The sequence below is a fragment of the Mustela nigripes genome, chromosome 10 (assembly GCF_022355385.1).
Source record: "Mustela nigripes isolate SB6536 chromosome 10, MUSNIG.SB6536, whole genome shotgun sequence".
Classification (NCBI taxonomy): domain Eukaryota; kingdom Metazoa; phylum Chordata; class Mammalia; order Carnivora; family Mustelidae; genus Mustela; species Mustela nigripes.
The window spans coordinates 29,106,221-29,119,182 of NC_081566.1; the positions used below are offsets into that span (position 1 = coordinate 29,106,221).

Sequence of the window (12,962 nt, forward strand, 5' to 3'; positions counted from 1 at the left end):
ACAAGTAGGCAGAGAGAGGGGGAGAAGCAGGCTCCCCACTGAGCAGAGATCCCAATGCGGGGCTCAATCCCAGGACCCTGAGACCATGACCTGCGCCGAAGGCAGAAGCTTTAACCCACTGACCACCCAGGCGCCCAGTATTTTTCAAGTAGGCCCCAATGTAGAGGCTTGAACTCAGGACCTGAGACCAAGAATAGAACGTTGTTCAAGAGTCAAGAGTCAGTAGCTTAACCAACTAAGCCACCAGGTACTCCTGGGGTATTTTTTTCTTACTGGGGTCCCCCAAATTGTACGGTTCCCGCAAAACCAGGGTCTGCTGAATTAAAACAGCTCCAGAGAAGCCAATGATTTCTCTTAAGCCTCAGCTTCCTCCTAAAAACAGTCATTCGCCCAGCATTTCCTCAGCGTTGCCGTGAAGACCGAGTCAAAGTGGGGGGCATGTTCCGGGAAGTCCACGACCCTACACGCGGGAAGGGTCTGGGCCTGGAGCGTAGGGCGCCAGCCCACAGTCACCCCGGCCCGCCCCTCGGCGACCCCCACCCCGAGGGCCCCGCCCTCCGGCGACCCCCCAGCCACGCGGGCCCCGCCTCTCTGCGACCCCCAGGCCCGCGGGCCCCGCTCCGACCGCGGCTGGTGGAGGACGCGGGAGGGGAAAACGTGGGAGAACAACGCTCGAGTGCGGACCGGGGCCGGAGGGGCGGGGCCCGCGGGGCTGGGGGTCGCTGAGGGGCGGGGCACGAGCCTCAGCACCTCTCCTGGAGCCTGAGATCCTTCTCAGCGGCGGAAGTTCCGGCGTCCGTAAGTGGAGGTCAGAGGTCAGCAGGAAGTCGATACGTGGCCGCCGCCTGTCCCTGCCGAGGAGGCGCAGCAGCCGGAGATGGCGGCGGTGCTGAACGCAGAGCGACTCGAGGTCTCCGTTGACGGCCTCACGCTGAGCCCGGACCCGGAGGAGCGGCCCGGCGCAGAGGGCGCCCCGCTGCTGCCGCCACCGCTGCCGCCGCCCTCGCCGCCGGGGGCAGGCCGGGGACCGGGCGCCGCCGGGGAGCAGCCGGAGCTCGGGGAGGCGGCGGCCGGGGGCGCGGCGGAGGAGGCGCGGCGGCTGGAGCAGCGCTGGGGCTTCGGCCTGGAGGAGCTGTACGGCCTGGCGCTGCGCTTCTTCAAAGGTGAGACCGCCCGGCCCCACCCCCGCTTCGGCCGCCCGGGCGAATCCGACCCGGGGCCGTGGCCAGAGCGTGACCGGGCCAGTCCCCGCCTCGCTCGCCCGGGCCGCGGCGACCGGAGCAAGTTCCGTCCTTGGGGGTCCCCGAAGTTTGTCACCGGTCGCTGGGTCACACCCCTGAAGGGCCTGGAACCTCAGTGTAGTAGTTCAAACCCTGCCTCCCGGAGGTTACGGGACGTTATACCCAGTTGAGCTTCTTGGGTTTCCATGACCGGGGTGAAGAATGAGCCATTTCTCTCGCAGAGGATCCGTTCTGGGATGACTTTTTGTATGTTCTTTTCCTTCTTCTTCTTTTTCCTGTCGCATTCCTTTTCTTGTTTCCTATGGTAGGCACATCAGACTCCACCGATTTTTACCCCTTTTCGGGGCAGGAAGAAATCGTCCCACAGGTTCTTTCCAGTCGTTCTGCGGAACCGTAAACTCCGAATAGGACTTGCTAACCTGGCAGTTTTGATGAGGTAGAGAGGAGGAGATATTAAGCTAATAGGTCCCCCCTGGCTAATCAGCCTCTAAAGGGAAGGGATGCCCACTATGTTCTAGTAACTTCTAGATGCTTAAATTGTACCTTGGAAACAGTGTGCAAGAGTAAATTCTCACTTAAGGCCTAAAAGTACCCTCTTGTTTATTGCAGAATGAACTGTAAAATGTCTCGCCTTGGAGCACGAGAGAGTGTGTGTGTGTGTGTGTGTGTGTGTGTTTTAATCGGTGATTCACTGGTGGTCATACCAGTCACATGATCTTTTCAGTGGGAAAGACTGATGAGAAGCCAGTTAGTTTAATTCTTAGAGATACTTGGATTTTGAGGGGCAAATCTTCGACAGAATGAAACTTTAAAAGTGGTTGCTAGGTTTCATATGCATTCCGGAACAGCGTATTTATGACACCTCGCCCAAAGGGAGTTCATTTTGAAGTGCAACACATACTTTAGTAACTGAAGTTGTATAGTTATTGTAGTGATACATGCAAAAGTTATTTGTTCTCTCCCTAAATAACTGCAAACTAATGAAAGTCTTTTCTAAATTTTCTAGAACATTCGCTTATTCCACATTCATTGTATTTTTTTTTTTAAGATTTTATTTATTTATCTGACAGAGATCACAACTAGGCAGAGAGGTGGGCAGAGAGGAGGAAGCAGGCTCCCTGCTGAGCAGAGAGCCCGATGTGGGGCTCGATCCCAGGACCCTGGGATGGTGACCTGAGCGGAAGGCAGAGGCTTTAACCCACTGAGCCACACAGGCGCCCCTCATTGTATTTTTTTATTAAAAAGATTACCCTTGAAATATTCATTGTCATTGGACAGGGAGTTCAGCTTTCCATGCACTGGCCTGCTTGGGGAATTGGTGATAGCTAATAGGGTTTGGATCACTTGACCCTTAGGTCACTGGCTTGAATTTAGTGTTTCCTGTGGTGGTGATACATTACCACTTATATAAAAATCTGGTGTTTGCTATACAATTTGTATAACTACATTTTACTTCAAATTTTTATTCTTGGGACTTACTTTTCCAGTGTTCAGGAAGATTATGTAGTAGCACAAACGTGAAAAGGACCCACTTTTTATCTTAGTTTTTGCCAAGTGACTAACAAAAAAATAAAGGTCGGGGTGGGGTGCCTGGGTGGTTCAGTGGGTTAAGCTTCTGCCTTCAGCTAAGGTCCTGATCTCAGGGTCCAGGGATGGAGCCTCACATCTGCTCTCTGCTCAGCAGGGAGCCTGCTTCCCTCTCTTTCTCTGCCTGCCTCTCTGCCTACTTGTGATCTCTCTCCTCTCTCTGTTAAATAAATAAAAGAAAATCTTTAAAAAATAAAAAACAGGGTGCCTGGGTGGCTCAGTGGGTTAAGCCGCTGCCTTCGGCTCGGGTCATGATCCCAGAGTCCTGGGATCGAGTCCCGTATCCGGCTCTCTGCTCAGCAGGGAGCCTGCTTCCTCCTCTCTCTCTCTCTGCCTGCCTCTCTGCCTACTTGTGATCTCTCTTTGTCAAATAAATAAAATCTTAAAAAAAATAAATAAATAAAAAATAAAAAACAGAATTTTTAAAAAAGGTCATTTTATCTTCTGAGCCTATCTTATTTGAAAGTGGTGATCTTTTCTTTGAAAGATTAATACACTGAATAATGTGCAGTAAATTTAGCATTGCTTTGGGAGTCAGGAGGCCCTGGATTCTGTTTACCATGTAAACTCCAAGACCTCTTGGTTTTCTGTTCCAAACTCTGTTTCCACGTGTGTGTGTGTATAAAGCAGCTAGTTTAGATGAAATTTGATGTCTCAGGTTTAGGATTTGGTCTAAAGCTGACATCATTTTAACATGCTTGTTGAGTAAGTAGTAGGAGTCCTTAGGGAATCTGTAATTGGGGGTAGGGGCCTAGTTACCAGTGACCTTAGAGAAAAAAGCTGCATTGATAGGTATAGTTCATTCACTTCCTAAGTTAAGCTCTCAGAGCAGTATTCAAATACTTAAAGGAGAAATAGCAGTGTAGCAATTAGAGCTACCTTTCTGCATGGATCATTACATAGTTGGCCATGATGAGGCCCTTAGGATAAGAGATGCCTAAGGGCTGAGGGGGAAGTCTAGAAGCAGTAAGAAGAATTATGGAAAGTATGTGAGTCAAGTGTTGCTGACTTTGTTTTAATGTGCAAATTATCCCCTGGGCACCACCCCGGTGCCCCTTGAATTATTATTTTTATTTGAGAGAGAGAGTGAGCACACAAGCAGGGGGAGCAGCAGGCAGAGGGAGATACTTGACATTTTTATCAGTTTTATAAGGATTTTTAAAAGATCACTGTTTTGTGTTTTTCTGTACCAGAATTTCAGCAAGAATCAGAAATGATACTAAATTTTATCTTCCACTGTGGAATAAATATGAGTCTTGAGAGCATGGCTATCCATTGAAAATAACTTAGATTGGGAATTATGAATCCTGTTTCTTGTTCCATCCCTGTCACAGTGGTCACAGGCTAGTGACTGAACCCATTATGTCAACTACCTCTTAATTTTATGCAGGTAAAAGTAAAATAATAGATAAAAATTGGGGTGAAAGTAAGTTAGCTTTTTTTTTTTTTTAAGATTTTATTTATTTATTTGACACAGAGAGAGGGAACACAAGCAGGGGGAGCAGGAGAGGGAGAAGCAGGGAGCCTGATGTGGGCCTTGATCCCAGGACCCTGGGATCATGACCTGAGTGGAAGGCCGCTGCTTAATGACTGAGCCACCCACGTGCCCGGTAAGTTAGCATTCTTACTGTTCAAACTTAAAACATTGTTGGGATGCCTGGCTGGCTCGGTAGAGCATGTGGCTCTTTTTTAAAAAAATATTTATTTTTTTAAACTTTTTATTTTATATAAATAAATATAACTGATATATATAAACATAATATACGTAATATATATAAATATAAATAAATTTATTTATTTGACAGAGAGAGAGATCACAAGTAGGCAGGGAGGCAGGCAGAGAGAGAGAGGGGGAAGCAGGCTCCCTACTGAGCAGAGGGCCTGATGTGGGGCTCCATTCCAGGACCCTGAGATCATGACCTGAGCCGAAGGCAGAGGCTTTAACCTACTGAGCCACCCAGGTGCCCCTTTAATTTTTATTTTTGAGAGAGAGAGTGAGCACACAAGCAGGGGGAGCAGCAGGCAGAGGGAGAGGGAGAAGCAGGCTCCCTGCTGAGCAGGGATTTCCCGGTTTAGGACTCAATTCCAGGACTCTGGGATCATGACCCCATCGAGGCAGATGTTTAACCCACTGAACCACCCAGGCACCCAAGCATGTGGCTCTTGATCTTATTCTGGATGAAATTTCATGTTAGGTTACCACTTCATGTATGTTCCTTTTTGCTGTTAAGGAGCTTAGGGTCCAAAAGAGAAGTTAAAGACCCAATGACAGTCACAATACAGTGTGAAGGATGGAAGGGGCAGATGCCATTCCAGAGAGAGGGGTACAGCCAAGAGCCATGAAAGGACAAGGCGTGTGATGGGAAATGGAAAATAGGAAGCAGTGTGATAGAGCTGGAAAGGCACGTTGGTGTCATATCCACAGAGGGACTTGAATGCCATTGTAAATAGCCTTTTTGTCAGTGACAGTGAAGAACCATTGAAAGTTTTTACAGGGCAGAGCCAACTTGCCAGATTCTAGCTTAGCAGACCTCAGCTGGTGTTCTGAGCTCTTTGGGTAAGGACATATTGGTTGGTTTTATTATAGCCTTTATACTTCTTGGATGGAGCTAACCTGAGGAGTGGTATTTTGGTTTTTAGAGTCTTTGGGGGTGAATGTTTCCTGGTCTAATATTTTATTTCCTCATTACATGAAGCTGTTAGATGGTTGCATTCATTTAAAATTCCAGAGTATTGGGGTACCTGGGTGGCTCAGTGGGTTAAAACCTCTGCCTTCGGCTCAGGTCATGATCCTAGGGTCCTGGGTTTGAGCCCCGCATTGGTGCTCTGCTCAGCGGGGAGCCTGTTTCCTTCTCTCTCTCTGCCTACTTGTGATCTCTGTCTGTCAAATAAATAAATAAAATCTTAAAAAAAAAATAAAATTCTAGAGTATTAACCCCAGTATGTGAGGTATTGCTTTGAGATAATATCAAGATAATATACATTACTCCATGTAATCCTCTGCAGACCTTCTAGGGAGGGTGGTGTTCTGGCTTCTTAGTAAGGGAACTTGAGGGACCTGCATCAGTTACTATTAAGAGGCAGGGTTGATTCTCAACTTGGATTCCAAAGAGGTCTTCCCAAGAGGTTTTCCTGCTATAGGAGACAAGTGAATAGAAACCCCGCCTTTTCTGATTGTGTTCTGAGGGAAATATTTAGAATTACTACCCTGTTGCCTTATTACATTTTGGAACGTTTTATTTATTTTTTATTTTATTTTATTTATTATTATTTTTTAAATATTTTATTGATTTATTTGACAGACAGAGATCACAAGTAGGCAGAGAGAGAGATGGGGAAGCAGGCTCCCTGCCAGCAGAGAGCCCCATGCGGGGCTTGATCCCAGGACCCCAGGATCATGACCTGATCCGAAGGCAGAGGCTTTTACTCACTGAGCTACCCACGTGCTCCTTTTTTATTTTATTTTTTAAAAAAAGATTTGGGCGCCTGGGTACTCAGTTATTGTGCATTTGCCTTTGGCTTGGGTCATAATCCCAGAGTGCTGGGATCGAGTCCTGCATCCGGCTCCTCGCTTGGCAGGAAGTCTGCTTCTACCTCTGACCCTCACCGCACTTGTGCTTGCTTTCTCAAATAAATAAAATCTTTTTTTTAAGATTTTTATTGAGAGAGAGAGAGAGAGCACAGAGTGGGAGGTGGGGAGAGGGAGAGAGGCAAGCTCCCTGCTTAACAGGGAACCCGATGCGAGGCTCAGTCCTCAGATCATGACCTGAGCTGAAGACAGATGTTCAACCCACTGAATGACCCAGGCACCCCCTCATTTTGGAACTTTTTAAATAAATTTGCTTGGAAATATTAAGGGCTGATGGATAGATTCATACCGTTTTTCTATACACGATCATATTATCGAGTCTCTTTAGAGACCTGGAGGAACGAAGTGTGAGAGAACCATCTACTCTGAATTCCTACATGATACTATCAGGTTTAAAATTCTGAATGTAATGGGGTGGAAATTGCCTCCAAAGGACTGAAGTAAAAGTGCTCATCAAAATATTGACATGCTGAATCCCACTGCTACTAGTACAATATTAGATCTTTTGGGAGGCCTGCATTTAGCTAGTGTAATGATTTTAACTCTTGTAAATTGAAAATGGATGTGTTAATTCATTGGGGATTGAAAAATGGTGATACTCTAAATGTCTGTTTTTCCTGGAATATATTCCTGCATATACTATTTGGTGTGGAGTATAAATTCAAACAGGAAAGGAAAAATGCTTTGCCTTTATTAGTTTCCAGAATAATGAGTTGTTTCTCTGGTGGCCTTAACATGTGACAGTTTTTATATTGTCTTTAGGTACTTGTGCTTTTAAACATATATATATATATATATGGAAATATTATATATATATGTATTTTAAGCTCTTATCGATGCTCAGTACCATCTTTAACAAGTGGGAGCCTTGTCAGGTTGGCTCTTAAGTTCCATTGACATGACTGGTAATTTTTCATAGCTTCCTTGCTATCTGGTATGATAAGATATTCCAGGTTATTCTAACACATTTCCTGCTTCAGCAGGAATCATCAGCCATTTGTCCAAGGAGACATGGTTCCCATTTGTGGGAAATAGCATTTGAAGAGAAGTAATCTGGGTGATGGGAGTGGGTGCTTGTTACTGCTGGATTGGTCATTATTTCCAGGCCTTTTCAGTAGACACATCAAGGGTGTGTGTTGGGGGGGTATTTTTGAGCATACGGTATATAAAAGCTGCAGTTGAATTTGGAGGAACTTAAGTCTTAGACTTAGGGTCTTTCTGGACTTGATGTGTTTCCAGGAGCAGTTCTGGTGATTATAGTCCTTAGTACACTCAGTGTGTTACTGCTTCCAGAGAGGCTGTCAGGTGGACAGGCCGAAGTGGTTGTTTCCTTTTGTCTCCTTTAGGCATGCATTTACAACAGCATGGAGGAATGCCCCATTAAGGTTTTTTAAAAACGTAGAGGTGTAAATTATTCTTTGGTAACTTATGGGTAATTAGTGTGTGCCTCTTGGACTTCAGTGGTCTGGCCTCAGATAATTTCTTTTTTTTTTTTTTTTTTCTTTTTTGCCTCAGATAATTTCAAGTTTAACTATTACTATCAACCATCTGTTAAATTTTGAGTTTATTTTTTCCTTCTTTTTCATTATCTTTACCTTTAGACATAGCGTATAATACTATAGGAGGACTTCTAGACCCAAGAGACAATTAAATTGTAACTGCTAGGGGCGCCTGGGTGGCTCAGGATGTTAAGGATCAGACTTGATTTTTGCTCAGGTCCTGATCTTCGGGTCTTCGAGCCCCACGTCCGGCTCTGCTCAGCGTGGAGTCTGCTTGTCCCTCTCCCTCCCCCCAACTTGGATGCTTGCTCTCTCACTCTTCTAAAATAAATAAGTAGAATCTTTATTAAAAAAAAAAAAATAGGAAAGAAATTACAGCCACTAAGAATAGTAATATCTCAGGGTGAGGGGATTAAAAAAAAAGAGTGATACCTTTTAGGTATCTCATTTTTTAAAGATTTTATTTATTTATTTGACAGAGAGAGATCACAGTAGACAGAGAGGCAAGCAGAGAGAGAGAGAGAGGGAAGCAGGCTCCCTGCTGAGCAGAGAGCCCGATGCGGGACTCGATCCCAGGACCCTGAGATCATGACCTGAGCCGAAGGCAGCGGCTTAACCCACTGAGCCACCCAGGCACCTGGTATCTCATTTTTTAAATACGCTAGTTCATATTAAATTTGAGCTGAACTGAAGGTTTCCCATGAAGACTGGATTCAAGAATACATTTATACGTGTGTGTCTATATCTCTGTGTGTTTAATATAAGTGATTTTAACATCAGTGGAAGCTTCCTGTTTGTCGAATACACATTCGGAGGAGTACACGGATGATAGGTGTAGAGTGTGATGAACTTTCCCAAAATGTACATACTCTGGTAACCAACCCCCAGAAGGAGATAATGTTTAAGAGTAGTTTCCCTCTTATCCATGCTTTTGCTCTTCCTGTTGATTAGCTGCAGTCCAGAAGCCTGTGATCACCTCCTGACCGAATGTCAGAAGATGGGTAGTAGCCTAACGCTGGGTCACACATCTGGCGTCCTCACCTCACGGCGTCTCATCTGTCATGGAAGCATTTTATCATCTGCCGTAATAAGGGTGAGGACAGAACAGTAAGATATCTTGAGAGAGACCACATTCACTTAACTTTTATTACAGAGTATGTTATTGTTTTATTACTCCTGTCTTACTGTGCCTAATTTTTATAAATTCAGCTTTATTATAGATAGATATATGTAGGAGAAAGCACACTAGGTATCAGGTTTGGTACCATCCACGGTTTCAGGCATCCACGGTAGGCCTTGGAATGTATCCCTCGTGGATAGGGGAGGACAACTATGCTTTTGTCTGTTCACTACATGAGATCCGTTCTGGCTCAGGATTTAGGAAGTTGAGCTCTGGAAAAAGCCCGTCTAGGGTACTTTTTCTAGTTCTGCCACTCAGTTTCTTTTTCTTTTTTTTTTTTTTTTTTAAAGATTTTATTTATTTATTTGACAGAGAGAGATCAGAAGCAGGCAGAGAGGCAGGCAGAGAGAGAGAGGAGGAAGCAGGCTCCCGGCCGAGCAGAGAGCCCGATGCGGGGCTCGATCCCAGGACCCTGGGATCATGACCTGAGCCGAAGGCAGCGGCTTAACCCACTGAGCCACCCAGGCGCCCCTGCCACTCAGTTTCTTAAATTCAGTGCCTTCCTTTACTCAAGGGTTGTTGGAAGAGCTACAGGAAATTATATATATAAATTCTCAGCCAAGTGCCTGGCCGTTGATATTCTGCTTATGTTGTTAAGGAGGAAAGATTACCAGGAATTTATTACAGGGTGTGTGGAATTAATTGGGGGGAGGAGTGAGCTTTTATTAAGCACTTAGTACATGTTAGGCCAATGTTTTACAGTCATTGACTCAGAAATACCGCATTGTGTTATACTTTCTTACAAGTAATATAAAAATTTATCAATCGAATTTTTCTCATTCCAGCATGGAAGAGATGCGGTTTTAATTTTATATTTCTAAAAGATGGATTTTACTCAAAGTATATTCTTTGGGAGTCAGCAGTGTGTTAGGGCCATGAGAGCAAACAGGTTTGATCTTAGACTGGTTTGGTGGAAATACGGTATCTAGGATGAGGGAGGAGAGAGATGGTCTTGCTCTCTCCTCTGCACAGATCAGACAGTCCCTGGATAATGTTTTCAATTTGAGGCATTGTCCTGTGGGGTTGAAGGTAAGTGGAGCTGGTCCAGAAGTGGTCTGGGTGCGGGAATTCACATGTGTGCTGGCGGCTGCGCCGTTGGCGTCTGGCGCTCCACCAGGACTTTGGAACACATTTTATCTGACCCTCACAAAAATGGGGAAGGTACCTCCATTTTATTGGTACCAAAACTGGGGCTCAGAAAGGTTAAGTGAGTAGTCCCTATTATGTACTTAATAGAGCTGGGATGTAAATGTAGGTCTTTGGAAGATGCGAGGGAATGAGCTACCAATGCTCAGCCCGGAGTAGAGAACTCAGGGCAAACGTGATGGGTATTTTGTGGCTTTTGAGGTCTTATTGGTTAAGTGTGTTTTACTTAATGCTGAGGACTGGAAATAGACCCTGTGGATGGAAATGTGAGAGGTTAAGTCAGAATAAAGAACTCAAAACCACAGCCACGCAGAAACGTACTAGAATGTTCCCATTCCATGGACCTGCTCAAGGGTAAGTTAGCAATCGCAAAGTGGGTAGGCTTTGATTCCTTTTTATTTTTTCTTTGTATCTGCTGCAGGTTTTTTCTTTGTGGTTACCATGAAGCTTACATAGAATACTTTATAGCTGTATTAGGTTAAACTGTTAACTTCCACAGCATATAGAAACTCTGTGCTTTTCTCTTTCTCCTACTTGAGGTTACCGATGTCGTCATAGTTGTCTTTTTTACACTGTGTGTGCAGTAACAGGTTATTGTAGGCCACGTGGAGATGCAGAGGGGATTCGGGCTTTGGTTGTGCAGTTCAGTCACTGACGGTGAATGGCCTGTCCGACTCGCAGATTGTATGGCTTCATTTCATCACAGACCATAGAAGGTACAATAAAATACTTCCTTACATCCTCTACCTTACTCTCCAGAGAGAAGAGAAGAATACAGTTTCTGTGTAAACTTACTCTAGCAGTTGAGGTGTGAGACTAAAAACCCTTTGAATAATTAATGTCAGGTGGAAGGGACTTAACGTCGATCTTTCAGAGCTTTGGGCTTGGGAACTGTGATTATAATACTATTGTCAAATTATGCTGCCTTATTAGAACTGTAAAGTTAAGTACTATTGAATTTAATAAGAACATAATTTAGAAGCCATTTCTATTTTTAGTTGCTTGGAAAAAATGTGTTTTGTGTATTGCATTAGTTTCCTATTACTGCTGTAACAAACTGCCACAAATTTAGTGAGTTCAGACTGCACATGCTGTCTCACAGTTCTGGAGGTCAAAAGTTCAAAAGGGGTCCCCCCAGAATTTCACGGTATTAGTCCATTGTTTTCTAGCTTTCGGTATTCATACTCTTAAGATGTCTGTAGTCTTGGGGTGCAACTGCCTTTGGCTTGGGTCATGATCTCAGGGTCCTGGGATTGAGCTCTGCACTGGGCTCCCTGCTCAGCGGGAAGCCTGCTTCTCCCTTTTCTGCTCCCCTTGATTATGTTCTCTTTCTCTATCTCTGTGTCAAATCAAGTCTTAAAAAAAAAAAAAGATGTATGTAGTCTTTCTTATTCCTGGTCCTGTGTGTGTCACCTATTTTTCTTCCTAGAAGTTTTTAGAATTTTTTTTTTTTTATCTCCAGTGTTCAAGAATTTCTGTTACTGTCTTTCTGTTTATTTAATTTTTTTGAACGATTATGTTCAAAGTTCAGTAGTCCTTCTAGTCTCTAAACCTGCATCCTTCATTTCCGGGAAATTTTCTTGAATTATTTCATGATCATTTCCCCTCTTTTTTCCTGTCTTCACACTCTGATACTGTTAATATCGGCTATTAGATCTTCTGAATTGAACTTTAATTCTGTTACGATTTCCATTTTTGTCTTTTTGCTGCCTTTTAAGAGATCGTCTCAACTATTTTCCAGCCTATGAAAGGTTTTTAAAAATTTGTTTTTACATTTTTAAATTTGTTTTTACATTTTCAAGAGTTTTTTTTTTTTCCTCTAAATTTCTCTAAATTGTCTTTCTTCCTGGTGCCTTGTTTTGCTTAATGGCCACATCAGTTTCTGTCTCTGAGGATATTAAATGCAAATTTAGTTTTATGTTTTATTTTAAAATTTTCTTTTGGGGGGCCTGGGTGGCTCAGTTGGTTGGGCGCCTGACTCTTAGTTTTGGCTCTAGTTATAATCTCAGGCTCATGGAATCCAGCCCTGCATCAGGCTCCACACTCAGCATGGAGATTCTCTGCTTGAGATTCTGTCTCCCTCTGCATCCCCTGCAGACACACACACATACACACTCTCTCTCTCTCAAATAAATTTAACAAACTCTTTAAAAGTTTAGACTTTTTTTCCATGTTGGAAGCTTTCTCAAATGTCAGGTAACACGGGGGTATTTATTTGTATAGAAGGGTAAAACACTGAGCAGCTGATTTTAACCTTGAGCAGAGACCTTTACGGTAGGGTGAAGAGGCAGAGGTTGCATAGGGGAGCCCTCAAAAACCAGTGTGGTTCAAATCCGTAACTGGAGGTTTTTTATTCCTGCAAATACTCTGGCCTGCTTCCTGGCACATGGGCTTAGTTGTCAGCATTTAGGAACCAGGCAGGAGAAGGGAGTGTGGTTGGGAGTTGTTTCCCATTTCCTAGAGAAACTTCTATTTCTCTGTTTGTAGTCCTGCACTTACTCCCAGCCTGGTGTCCTCCCATCTGGAGCATCTGTGATTCAGGTTCTCCAGTAAACATCAGCCCTCTGCTGAAGTTGGGGTGCGGTGGCCATCTGCATGCTTGGGATTGCCAAGCAGTGGGACGGAGGAGTACCTGCTTCTTAAGAGTTTCAGCCAGCATTCTTTTTTTTTTTTTTTTTTATAAAGATTTTATTTATTTATTTGACAGACAGAGATCACAA

At 44.2% G+C, this 12,962-nt stretch overlaps 1 protein-coding gene across 1 annotated transcript in view; it reads left to right on the top strand.

Moving 5' to 3' along the window:
- The first annotated feature begins 803 nt into the window (after positions 1-803).
- ACBD3 (acyl-CoA binding domain containing 3) overlaps positions 804-12,962 on the top strand; it is a 41,736-nt gene continuing 29,577 nt past the window's right edge. The window contains exon 1 of the mRNA XM_059412897.1: positions 804-1,163. Within this exon, the coding sequence (XP_059268880.1) occupies positions 878-1,163 (286 nt within the window). The 5' untranslated portion in view covers positions 804-877. The remainder of the gene's footprint in view (positions 1,164-12,962) is intronic.